Genomic DNA, 13521 nt, shown 5'->3' with positions numbered 1-13521 from the left:
CAAAAATAATTCTGTGCTCACGATGAAACAATTTAGTTGCAAATCCACACAAATTATTTTAATGTTGCCTTTCCACTATAAAGGAAATTTGCAATGATAGATGGAAATAAAGTGTCTCCAAATTTTGGTCTTAGACAAATTAGAACTATGCCGACTTCAGTCTGACCTAAGCATAGTATATAAAATTATTGGTCACAAAGTCCTTCCTGTCAATGACTACTTCAGCTTCAACCACAACAATACATGAACAAATAAAAGATACAAACTCAAGGTAAATCGTTCCAAATTCTATTGCAGAAAATATGACTTCAGTAACAGAGTGGTCAGTGCCTGGAATGCACTACCTGACTCTGTGGTTTCTTCCCCAAACCCCCCAAATTTTAACCTTAAACTGTCTATTGTTGACCTCACCCCTTTCCTAAGAGGTCTGTAAGTGTTGTGGCCCACCAGCGGCCTGCGTGGATTGTGGCTGATCCTGACAACGAGGAGGCTGGTGTGGTGTCGCGCCAGCAGCCTGTGCAGCCGACGCTTGAGTCGGACAGCAAGGAGGCTGAAGAGGATCTGGTGGCAGAGGCAGAATCCCTTGGGAGTTGGGCGGCATAGAAATGCAACAAAATAAATAAATAAATAAGACTCAGCCAGGCCTTCAGAACCTCCAGAGGCTCCTTCAAGTGAAGAGAGTGAAGTGGAGGAGCCTTTTCTCAATGCTTAAGCACGTAGGGCTGCCAAAAGGCAGGAGTGGCTACTCAGGAGGAAGTCTCCTTGAGAGTAAGGCTTGGGGTTAATTGGCCACTCCCTTAGCCTATTTAAGTTAGCATACAGATAGCAAAAGTTGCTGGAAACAACGTTTGGTCCTACGCAGAGCATTTTGAGAGTGAGTTTTTTGTTACAACTTGGTTTCTGGGCTGATTGCCAACCCTTGTCGGACTTTGTTTAATCTCTGTAATTCATAACAGGCTGATAAGGACATTTGTGGTTAAAGCCTGCATTTTGAAAGGGGTCTGTTTGTATTAAACAGAGTTTTTGGAGCTGTGTGTGTGTGTGCTACACTTCTTGGGACCCCGTAGCTGGGACAGAACAGTAAGGGGCATGCCTTAATGTACCAGCGTGCCTACTGTCCCTGTCCTAATATGCCTTTCTACTTACTCTTTTCATGTATTCAAATTATGTTTATACTTTTACCTGTTATCTTATGTATGCTTGACAAAAAAACTTATGAATTATGAATATATTCTCCAGGTTGGGTCAAAGTTTTGCCTATTGAGATTATAGATTTTAGGATGGAAAGACATGCTTATTTGAATAACACCAGTGGTGAAATCCAATTTTTTTTTATTACCGGTTCTGTGGGCGTGGCTTGGTGGGCGTGGTGTGGTGGGCATACAGGGGAAAGATGCTGCAAAATCTCCATTCCCACCCCACACCAGGTGAAGGATACTGCAAAATCTCCATTCCTACCCCACTCTGGGGCCAGCCAGAGATGGTATTTGCCAGTTCTCCGTACTGCTCAAAATTTCTGCTACTGGTTCTCTAGAACCTGTCAGAACCTACTGGATTTCACCCCTGAATAACACTCTCTGTAAGACTTGTATAATATTTTCACACAAGTGAAAAGAAAAACACCCTAAACTTACATTCGGTTCTTAGTGAAATTTTATATCTATGTGGTGATTTTTCACTGTAATCTTCTTCACGTTTTTCATGACATCCCATCTTCAATAAGTACAATCTCTATAAGGCCCTGTATTTAACAAAATTGCTGTTTTGTTTTTGTTTTTGATTTTTTTGGTTTTTTTACACTGATACACCCAGTTAACGTTGTAGTCTCTATTTGATTCTGTAAGTGGCTGGGAAATACTGCAATGGTTAATGAAAATTGAAGCATTATTTTTTTCTAAGCAAAAATTCTTCAGTTCCATGCTAAGCTAAATAATAGCTATTGCACATCTTGTTTATTATGAAGTAAATAATTAACTTTTCCTTGAAGAGTCCAAATTACTATAATGGGTTTATCTGCTTAAAGCTCCAGAGATTTTCAGGAAAGCAGTGAAACCAGAATGCATGGCTGAAAGATACTGTAAATGAACTCTGGTTCCATGAAGAGCTTGAGGTTGTGAGAAGAATCAAACAGGGCTATTGAGTTTGTTTTCTCCAGCATCTGTTCTTTCTTTGATCAGACCAATTTCAGATTTGGGTTGTAGAAATCTCAGTCATTGCTTATTTCTGTATCTCCACTGAAGTTAAAGATTTAGATTGATGCTTTTCTCTTAGGCGGCGTGTTGCGAAAACACAGGATGCTAAGTCAGATCCATTGGTGTGGGTTGATCTGTTGGAGACCTCTTTTAGAAGATTTTTTAGCAGTTGATGCACTGTTTTTTCTGATGTTCCCCGTGATCAAAATGAAGGCACTCAAGTGTCCAGAGGTTGATCCTTTTCCGGTTCCACATGAATGGTACCAACCTGGTGATGTCCTCATTGGAGGGATGGCTTCACATATCATCTATGCCTTCAGAGAACATTTATTTTATGAACATCCTTCTCGGGAGCTCTATGGACTTTCAGAGTAAGCAAATCTCATATCTTTCTTCACCTAATGATCGTTTCTAGATATCTACATCAGTTTCTTTGACTCACAAGGGTCTCGAAGAAGGCAGATAAAGTCACAAGTCAAACCAAGCATTTCTTGATTTTTCACCCCTGAGATTTCAGATTTTATGCCTCTATGGAAATGAGGGAGTCTTTATATTATTTTGAAAAAAGTGGTACAAATATGAATTTGAATGTCTAAGGGACACCTAGATTACTAATGTCAGACAGCATATATAGCTCAGGTATAATCAAAACAATCTTTCATGATATCTAAGCTTGGTTATTTCATGCAGATATTTTATTATCAGGTTAGGTAATAAGTTTAGTGTTCCGAAGAGCATTGCAAAGCTTTTAATATGTTACCTACTTGGGAGGCAAAATATTTGAAAGGGAACGATCAAGCTCAGAAAGCACCACACACTTCAACACCTAGAATATAAATACATAAAGTAGGAATTCTTAATATAAGAAGAAAATGTTCAGAAATGATCACTCATCTCCATAAATGCAATGCAAAAATGGAAAAACGTTCTTTACAATTAACACATTTCCTCAGAAAAAGGAGGAAATGGAAGAACAAAAATGGTTAAAGAAGATTAAAATAAAGAAGCGGAATAAGTTTAGTTTCCTCTCTATGAAACAGAACACAACATCTTTCTCATTGGCCAATAATAGACAATCTAAAAATATAAATTACTGTATTGTTTAATGAATGACTTCCATGATACTTTGAAACAGTATAAAGGGAATTTAATCTTTTAAATTCCGATCACAGGTACAAATGGCTATTTTTTTATTATTATTTTTAATTTGATTTATATGCTGCCCTTCTTGGGAGACTCAGGGCGTCTTACAATGCGTTAAGCAATAGCCTTCATACTTTTGTATATTTATACAAAGTCAGCTTATTGCCCCCACAAACTGGGTCCTCAATTTACCTACCTTAGAAAGGATGGAAGGCTGAGTCAACCTTGAGCCTGGTGAGATTAGAACTTATAGTAATTGCAGACAGCTGGTGTTAATCACAATGCTATCAGTCTGCTGAGCCACCAGGCCCTGTGTTCTTGGTGATCAATTAATTCATTCACTTTCTAAAACGAAACATTTTTTACTTACAGTCTGATTACAAAATTCTACCAACATCTCCTTTCCTTGGCCTTTGCTGTCAAGGAAATCAATGAGAATCAAGAAATCTTGCCCAATATTACCCTTGGGTTCCATATTCACGACAGTTATTATGATGCAAGGATGACTTTTCGGACCACCCTGGACCTGCTCTTCAAATCAGATAGATTTATGCCCAACTACAAATGTGGACTTCAGACAGATCTCGTGGCCATTATTGGAGGACTTGGATCAGAAACTTCATCCCATATGGCAGATATTGTAGAGTTCTACAAAATACCACAGGTGGGTCCAGGGATGAGGAAATTTCTCTAGTTCTTAATTAGTTAAGAGCCTTCTTAAGAATTTTTTATTTATTTATTTATTTATTTTTATAAATACTTTATTGAGTTTTCCAAAACAAAAAGAAAATATACAATCTATCTCTCCTTTCGGAGGTACAGTGTTTATACAATATAGTGAAACAAAAGTTAAAAAACAAGCTTCATCCTTAACTATACATTATTCTATACAAAATAACTATAATTCATGTGCCAGGTCAAATTCTAAAGTCATGTTTTCATCTTATTGTTCAACCAGTGATACCAAATACCCCATACATCATAATATTTTGAGTTGTCCTCGTTTTTTAACTCACTTGTCAGTTTCGCCATTTCTGCGCACTCTAGGATCTTATTTATTAGAGTTTCTTCTGAGGGTATATGTTTGTTTTTCCAGCGTTTTGCGAAGGCTAATCTAGCCGCAGTTGTGATCTGGATTATCAGTTGGGTTTTATTATTAAAGCCTTCTTCGGTTATGCCTAGGAGGAAAAGTTCTGGGGCTAGGACTACCTCCTGTCCCGTTATTTCACAGAGCCAGTGTCGGATTTTGGACCAGTACTTTTTAGTCTCTGGGCAAGTCCACCATAAGTGATAAAAGGTGCTGACCATTTTTCCACATTTCCAACATGTGGGAGAGAGATTTGGAAACATCTTGGCTAGCTTTGCTGGGGCTAGATACCACCTGTGTAACAATTTGTAATGATTTTCCCTAAACGTTGTCGATTTGGTTATTTTGTAGTTTCTATTCCAAGCTATCTCCCAATCATTAAAATTTAGTCTATGTCCTAGATTTTTTTCCCAGATGTTCAGTTGATTTTTTGCTATGGACTCTGCCTTATCTTCATCTAATAGAAAGTTATAAATTTTTGTTAACATTTTTTTATCTGTTCCCCAAATAATTTTGTCAAAGTTTCCGTGTTTCGCTGCTATACCGAATTTGTCTCTATCTTTTTGGAATCTTGAGTTGATCTGAAAATAGTTCCACCAATCCAAGTTAAAGCCCTGATCCCTCAATAGATCCAGCGATTTAAGTTTCCCTTCTTCATCGAGGATGTCCTTGAATGTACCCCATTTATAATCATCTCTCCTGTTTGGAGCCGCCAATGCTTCCATAATGGAAAGCCAGTTGGGTACCTTGGTATAGATCCTCTGTCTAATTTCGACCCATGTGCGAATAAGAGTCTCCCTGATTTTGTGTTTATGGAAATAGGATTTTTTCTTATTCTTTATATCCCAAAGGTAGGAGTGCCATCCTTCTAGGAGGTCATGTCCTTCCAAAATCAGGGTTCTCCTATCTTGTAACTTGATCCACTCCTTGATCCAGATTATTTTTGCCGCCTTTTGATATAGTTCCCAGTCAGGGAGCCCAAAACCTCCCAAATTCCTTTTCCCTTGGAGTATCTTGAAAGAAATCCTCAATTTCTTGCCCTCCCACAGAAAATTTCTAATATATTTGTTCAAGTCCAAAAAGAATTTTTTGTCTAATGATAACGGAATGTTTTGGAATAGGAACAAAATTTTAGGTAAGATATTCATTTTAATCGCTGCAATTTTACCAATCAGAGACAATTTGAGCTTTTTCCATCTTTCAAGGTCTTGATGTGTTTTCTGCAGAATGGCAGAAGAGCCTTCTTAAGAATTTATTTTCATGTGTTTGTCTTCACAAAAATTTGATTGTAAGGAAATCTCATTCCATAATTAGCAAGACATTGAAAATTAAAATTAACTTGCACTGGTAAAGACAGATTTCAACTTGCTGGTATTTGATCATCTTCCAATTAGAAAAATAATAACAGAAATTTAGCTGCATTTTCAACCCTGTTGTACTGGAAACTAATTCATGAAGATGAACAGTTGGAAGAAAATCTAAATCACCTGTTGAATATCTTTTTGGTTTTCTTTTAGCTCCCATATGGATCCTTCCCTCCAAAAGAATTTCATATCAGTAAGTTTTCTTCTTTTTATTTTATGGCACCAAATGAACGTCTTGTATACATTGGGTTTATCCGATTGCTTCAACATTTTGGATGGAAATGGGTTGGACTCTTTGCTGTCAAAAATGAAAGTGGAGAACACTTTTTGAAGAAGCTACAGGAGATGCTTTCTCATCAGGGAATCTGTCCAGCCTTCATACAAAGAATCCCTCCGCAGCTTTCATTGGATGAAGTCCATACATCCATACATGCAATTCAAAGTTTTTATATACATTTCACAGACATGAAAGCAAACGTATTTATTCTCTATGGAGAGTCTTATACACTTCTCTGGATCATTCCTCCCATATTTTTAAGCGATCCTGAAGATAAATTAAACATATCCCTTAGAAAGGTATGGATCACAACAAGTCAAGTGGACTTCATATTAACAGCAAATGTAAGGACCTGGAATCTCCAATTGTTTGATGGGGCCATTTCTTTTCAGATACATTCAGGTGAAGTTCTAGCCTTCAAAGAATTTCTGAAGTCTATAAACCCCTTTTGGAGACAAAGAGATGGATTTCTAAAAGGGTTTTGGGAGCAAGCATTTGACTGTTCCTTGTCTAATTCAGAAAGACCAACAATGGACATGGGAAAATGTACTGGGGAGGAGAATCTGGACAGTCTTCCTGGACCTCTCTTTGAAATGCAAATGACAGGTCATAGTTACAGCATCTATAATGGTATCTATGCTGTGGCTCACTCTTTGCAAGCCTTACTATCAAAAGAATCCAGTCAGAGTAAAACATTGGTGGATAAAATCCCAGAACCTCAAAATCTACCACTTTTTAAGGTAAAGTTGTCCAAGAAATGTGAAACATTTACTAGAAAGTGACTTGGATCACAAAATGAGCTGAAGCATGTTTTCAGACACAATATATCATTCAAATAGCTATGATTAAATTAATCAATCAATGATAAATACGTAAGGAAAGTACTATTCTTCTGCATTCATTAAATCCTACCACTGGGTTCCATTCCACTTTCTAACCAAGAGGACGATGTGAAATACTATTGACAGTAATATATTGCCTTTTTATATCCATGAACATGGAAAGCAGTGCACTCATTACTGTATATAATGATACTCTCCATGTTAATTCTTGATTATTGTCCCATCAAGCTGCATACAGAAATTTGCAAAGAAAGGAAAATGTTTTATAGAATGTTTTATCCCACTATACTTTAAACTTCATCTTCTTCCTCCTCCTCCTCCTCCTCCTCCTCCTCCTTCTCCTCCTCCTCCTCCTCCTCCTCCTCCTCCTCCTCCTCCTCCTCCTCCTCCCCCCTCCTCTTCCTCCTTCTCCTCCTTCTTCCTCTGTAGCTGCACCCATTTCTTCAAAGCATTTCTTTCAACAACTCAGCAGGAGAAACAGTGTCCTTTAATGAGAACATGGAAATTGCAGAAGGATTTGACATCATCAACATGATCACCTTTTCAAACAAATCCATCCAGAGAGTGAAAGTTGGAAGATTAGATCCCAATGCTGCAGATGGAAATGAATTGATTATGAATGAAAATTTGATTGCATGGCACAAAGATTTTAATCAGGTATGGGTATTCTTGAATGGGTCAGATTGCTGCATACATTTTCCTAAAAAAATGTATCATGTTCCTCCATTATACCCAGTGAAGAAAAACTTGGTGAATCTCTTTGCAACTTTTAAAAAATGTTATTTATGAGGTATTCCAGTTTCTTATTTTTTTTTTAAAGAATATGCATTTCAAATACCTCTAGGCAATTCTTGAATGGCACAAAAGTTTTAATGAAGTATGGACTGCAAGCATGTGGAATGTTTATATTTTGACATCTTCCTTAAACAATGAAAGAAATAGCTTAATTTATCTCCAAGGGATCTCTGCTGGCCATGATTCCCTTCATAAGATGATTAATTGCCTCTATTTTCAAATGATTAACAACTCGGCAACTAATGGTGCAACATTTTTCATGTTATAAACAGGTTCTTCCAGTTTCTCTGTGCAATCAAAACTGTCGTCCTGGATCTTGGAAGAGACAATCTGAAGAGAAAAGCTTTTGCTGCTATGATTGTATGCCGTGTCCACAGGGGAAGATTTCTACCAAGATAGGTCAGTAATGAAATCCTTCAAATTTTGGAGACAATGGCTGCAAACAAATTGTTTTGTCATAAATTACGATTTTTTTATTTCTTACTAAAGATGATGTTTTCCACCTTCTAAAGCAGGGGTGTCAAACTCAAGGCCTGTCATGCCCACAGTGACCACGGCTACCCCGGGCCACACACACACACAAAACCCTCTGAGTTCAAACACAACCCTGATGCGGCCCTCAATAAAATTCAGTTTAACCCTGCTTCAAAACAAGGAACAAAGGCAATCCCTATTTATTTATTTATTTATTTATTTATTAATTAAATTTCTATACCGCCCTTCTCCAAATAGGACTCAGGGCGGTGCACAGCCAAGATAAAAACAAAGCATACAAAATTTAAGAACAGTATTAAAATAATTAAATATTTTGGCCGAAATTAAGATAACCCAATTTAAAATCAATTTAAAATTTAACTCAGGCCAGCCCAGCTTGTTGAAATAAATAGGTTTTCAGGGCCCGACGAAAAATCCGGAGGTCTGTTATTATACGTAACTCTGGGGGAAGGTTGTTCCAGAGGGTGGGCGCCGTCACAGAGAAGGCTCTCCCCCTGGGGGTCGCCAGCCGATATTGTCTGGCGGACGGCACCCTGAGGAGGCCCACTCTGTACGAGCGTACTGGCCGGTGGGAGGCTATTGGTGGCAGAAGGTGGTCTCGTAAATACCCCGGCCCTAAGCCATGGAGCGCTTTAAAGGTGGTCACCAACACCTTGAAGCGCACCCGGAAGACCACTGGGAGCCAGTGCAGCTCGCGCAGGAGAGGTGTCACATGGGAGCGCCTCGTCGCCCCCATAATCCCCCGCGCGGCCGCGTTCTGGACCAGCTGGAGCCTCCGGGTGCACCCCAGGGGGAGCCCCATGTAGAGAGTGTTGCAGTAGTCCAGGCGGGAAATGACTAGTGCCTGAGTGACTGTGCGTAGAGAGTCCCGATCTAGAAAGGGGCGCAGCTGGCGTATCAGGCGAACCTGATAAAAAGCCCCCCTGGCCACGGCCGTCAAATGATCTTCTAAAGACAGCTTTAGGAGGACGCCCAAGTTGCGAGCCCTCTCCGTGGGGGCGAGTAATTCGCCCCCAATAGCCAGCGATGGCGTCAGCTGGCTATATCGGGACGCTGGAAGCCACAGCCACTCGGTCTTGGAGGGGTTGAGTCGGAGCCTGTTTCTCCCCATCCAGGCCCGCACGGCCTCCAGGCACTGGGACATCACTTCAAGGGCATCGTTGGGGTGGCCTGGGGTGGAGATGTACAGCTGGGTGTCATCAGCGTACTGATGGAACTCCACCCCAAAGCCACGGATGATCTCACCCAGCGGCTTTACATAAATGTTGAACAGAAGGGGCGAGAGGACCGACCCTTGTGGCACCCCACAAGCAAGGTGCCTCGGGGTCGACCGCTGCCCCCCCCGTCAACACAGATTGCGACCGGTCAGAGAGGTAGGAGGAGAACCACCGCAGAACGGTGCCCCCCACCCCCAACCCCGCCAACCGGTGCAACATGATACCATGGTCGATGGTATCAAAAGCCGCTGAGAGGTCTAACAGGACCAGGATAGAGGAGCAACCCCTATCCCGAGCCCTCCAGAGATCATCCACCAACGCGACCAATGCCGTTTCTGTGCTGTGCCCAGGCCGGAAGCGGGTCTAGATAGACAGCTTCATCCAGGTACCGGGGGAGCTGTTGCGCCACCACACTCTCAACAACCTTCGCAACAAAGCGAAGTTATTAATAATCTCTCATATTTGAGAATACTAAGATACTTCGCAAGATCCCAGCATTCATATATCCAATCTTTTCTGATATGACATTTTTGTCTCAGAATTCAAAATCTAAACTATTTATTTGGGTCCCTGAAGATGTCACCTGCAGGCCAAGGTATACATAGTGACCAAGGTCAAATTTTGGCCCAGCCATCTTTTATATGGTGGTCATCCATATGACTGTATGGATGGGGAGGAACAGGCTCAGACTCAACCCCTCCAAGACCGAGTGGCTGTGGCTTCCGGCGCCCCGATATAGTCAGCAGGTGCCATCGCTGACTATTGGGGGTGAATCTTTGCCCCCCACAGAGAGGGCTTGCAATCTGGGTGACCTCCTGGACACACGGCTGTCTTTAGAAGAGCATATGACGGCCGTGGCCAGGGGGGCCTTTTATCAGGTTTGCCTGATTCACCAGTTGCGGCCCTTTCTGGATCGGGATGCCCTGCGCACGGTCACTCACACCCTTGTCACCTCCCGGCTGGACTATTGTAATGCTCTCTACATGGGGCTCCCCTTGAAGAGCACTCGGAGGCTCAAACTGGTCCAGAATGCGGCCGTGCAGGTGGTTATGGGTGCAACTCATTGCGCCCATGTGACACCCCTCCTGCGCGAGCTGCACTGGCTCCCAGTGGTCTTCCGGGTGCGATTCAAGGTGTTGGCTACCACCTTTAAAGAGCTCCATGGCATAGGACCCGGGTACCTTCGAGACCGACTTCTGCCACCAATAGCCTCCCACCGACCAGTCCGCTCCCACAGAGAGGGTCTCCTCAGGGTGCCATCGGCCAAGTTATGTCGGCTGGCAACACCCAGGGGGAGGGCCTTCTCTGTGGGAGCCCCAGCCCTGTGGAATGAACTGCCCCCGGAAATGCATAAGATCTCCAACCTCCGGGTGTTTCGCTGCGCACTGAAGACCCTGTTGTTCCGCCAGGCCGGGCTATTAACATAACGATTTTAAATTGGGGTATTTTAAATTTCTGGGATTTTAATTGGAGCCTAATTATTTAATGATTTTAAATTTTAATTGTTGTTTTGTTCTGTGTTTTTAAATAGGCTGTACACCGCCCTGAGTCCTTCGGGAGAAGGGCGGTATAGAAATAAAATTATTATTATTATTATTATTATTATTATTATTATTATTATTATTATTATTATTATTATTATTATTATTATCCAAAGCATTGTATGACACTGTAAAAGAGAAAATTGAAAACTATCTGCTTAACTATTGTAAAATTGGCTTAAAAAGTGTAATCATCAATATTGAAGAGAAGGAAAGAGTGATAGAGAGGGAGAGGGACAGCAACCCACCTTATTTTCTAAATTTCAGAAATTCTGATTGGAATTTCTGAATTTCTGACAAGGTCATGGCTAAGTAGGATTGGAAGGAATGTCAGTCTTCAAACAATATTATAGAACATATTGGAAAGAAATAGAAAGTAAATGACTTTCTTTTTGATCTTTTTATCCAGATACAGAAGATTGTTTCAAATGTCCTGAGGATCAGTATCCAAGTCAAGAGCAAGATCGATGCCTTAACAAAACAATGAGTTTCCTTTCCCTTAAAGAACCTTTAGGGATCAGTCTGGCCTCAGCTGCTGTTTCCTTTTCCTTCATGACAATCAGTGTGCTTGGAATTTTCCTTAAGCGGAGAGATACCCCCATCGTCAAAGCCAACAACCGGGACCTCACTTACACTCTCCTTATCGCCCTTCTGCTCTGCTTTCTCTCTTCCTTGTTATTCCTTGGTCAGCCAGGGAAAGTAACCTGTCTTCTCCGGCAACCAGCATTCAGCATTATCTTCTCAGTTGCTGTTTCTTGTGTGTTAGCTAAAACTATTACCGTGGTTGTCGCTTTCATAGCTACTAAGCCAGGTTCTTCAATGAGAAAATGGGTGGGGAAAAGATTGGCTCTTTCCATTATCCTTTCTTGTTCTTTTCTTCAAACAGGTCTTTGCATTCTGTGGCTGGCAACATCCCCTCCATTCCCTGAGTTAGACATGAATTCCCTTACAGAAACCATGATTTTGCAATGCAATGAAGGCTCCATCTTCATGTTCTATTGTGTCCTGGCCTATCTGGGCTTCCTGGCTATTGCCAGCTTCATTGTGGCTTTCCTTGCCCGTAATTTACCTGGCAGCTTTAATGAAGCCAAGTTCATCACTTTCAGCATGTTGGTTTTCTGCAGTGTGTGGATCTCCTTTGTTCCAACTTATCTGAGTACCAATGGAAAAGCCATGGTGGCTGTGGAGATCTTCTCCATCTTGTCCTCCAGTGCTGGGTTATTGGGATGCATCTTTTTCCCAAAATGCTTCATCATTGTTCTTAAACCAGAACTAAACACTAAGAAAGGACTAATAAAATAAAGTTATTGTATCATAGGCGTGTTATATTTTTTCCAACAATACTGAGTTTAAATGAGATGGCAATATTCAATTAAGAGTTAATTAAATAATTTCAGAGTTTATTTATTCATTTATTTCTTAAGGTATATATCGAATGAGCAATATTTCTCAACCTTGACAGGTTTAAACTGTATGGACTTTGACTCCCAGAATTCCCCAGTCAAAATATAAAACACCAGAACAGTGAATTATTTTGAAAATGCACAATATGAATGATGAATAAAATTATGGGAAAAAATTAAAAATGTATTAGCAGTTATTAAAGTAGCTAAGACTATGGCCTGGATAGCAATATCCTCAAGGTGATGCAGTTCATACCGGTAACCAGGGAACCTCCAGTGGGGCATTTCCTCCCAATAAGATGGAAAGCTTCCAAGACATTCTCACAGTCACATTTAGTCCCCATTTGGATTTCCAATATTGATACGTGTCATTGTCGGTTTGGATCTGAATGAGTGCTGTCTATTTTTCCCTTGGAAGAACAAAGCCAGAAGGGTATTGAACTGTATCAGATAATAAATCAAATGGAACTGGTTAGAAGTTGCCCATTCCTGGCAACTTACTGTCTCAATATCAAAGTCTATCAATTAATATTAATTAAAGATTAATTGCTGTCCAGGTTACCATGGTGGATTACAAGATATGAGTCTGAATATTAGATCATGATAATCCTCATGTATGGGTAATAATCAGATTTGCCTCACATTTTTTTCCACTCCCTTTTTAAAACTGTCTTCTAAGGTGTGTGGATGGTGTGTTAGATAGTACTGGCCATTTGGAAAGCATCAATTTCATAGCTCCTGCCATTAGCCTCATGGTATGGATAATGTGATGACCCAGGATGTGGCACAAAGGCAACACAGCCAGAATATAATTACTCTTTTGGATAGATGGATGTCCAGTCTTTTCTTAGAAACCTCCAGTGATGAAGCCCCTACAACTTCTGAAGGCAAAGCTGTTCCAGTGGTTAATTTTCCTCACTGTTAGGAAGTTTCTCCTTAATTCCAGGTTGCTTCTCTCCTTGATTAGTTCCATCCATTGTTTCATGTCTTGCCTTCTGGTGCTTTGGAAAAATAAGTTTGGAAAAATAAATAAGACACCCCCCACACTTCTATGTGGCAGCTTAATAAGATAAAGAAAATCCTGAAGTGTTGGATAATATTTTTCTCTTAAAATCAACTGTGAACAATAAAGAGTTCCGACCGATGCCCTAATGAAATCAGGAAT

General features: G+C 40.6%; 1 protein-coding gene across 1 annotated transcript; it reads left to right on the top strand.

Annotated features, from left to right (window-relative positions):
• Window positions 1-2399: 2399 nt before the first annotated feature.
• LOC139324321 (vomeronasal type-2 receptor 26-like) lies at window positions 2400-12255 on the top strand. Its single transcript, XM_070954044.1, has 6 exons — window positions 2400-2563; window positions 3708-3999; window positions 5940-6803; window positions 7335-7562; window positions 7973-8099; window positions 11363-12255. The coding sequence occupies exons 1-6, from the start codon at window positions 2400-2402 to the stop codon at window positions 12253-12255; spliced, it is 2568 nt and encodes an 855-aa protein (XP_070810145.1).
• The last annotated feature ends 1266 nt before the right edge of the window (window positions 12256-13521 follow it).

This window comes from Pituophis catenifer, unplaced genomic scaffold (genome assembly GCF_029215685.1).
Source record: "Pituophis catenifer annectens isolate HBS135680 unplaced genomic scaffold, rPitCat1.0.hap2 SCAF_15, whole genome shotgun sequence".
Lineage (NCBI taxonomy): Eukaryota > Metazoa > Chordata > Lepidosauria > Squamata > Colubridae > Pituophis > Pituophis catenifer.
The sequence above is the reverse complement of the archived record's forward strand: the minus strand, read 5'-3'. Positions and strand labels throughout refer to the sequence as shown.

What these genes read in the sequence shown, in the direction of transcription:
- LOC139324321 (XM_070954044.1), top strand. Translation starts at nt 2,400, where the DNA reads ATGAAGGCACTCAAGTGTCCAGAGGTTGATCCTTTTCCGGTTCCACAT. An exon ending in AGTTCTACAAAATACCACAG is followed by an intron (nt 4,000 to 5,939) that starts GTGGGTCCAGGG and finishes GTTTTCTTTTAG; the next exon opens with CTCCCATATGGATCCTTCCC. An exon ending in GGCACAAAGATTTTAATCAG is followed by an intron (nt 7,563 to 7,972) that starts GTATGGGTATTC and finishes TGTTATAAACAG; the next exon opens with GTTCTTCCAGTTTCTCTGTG.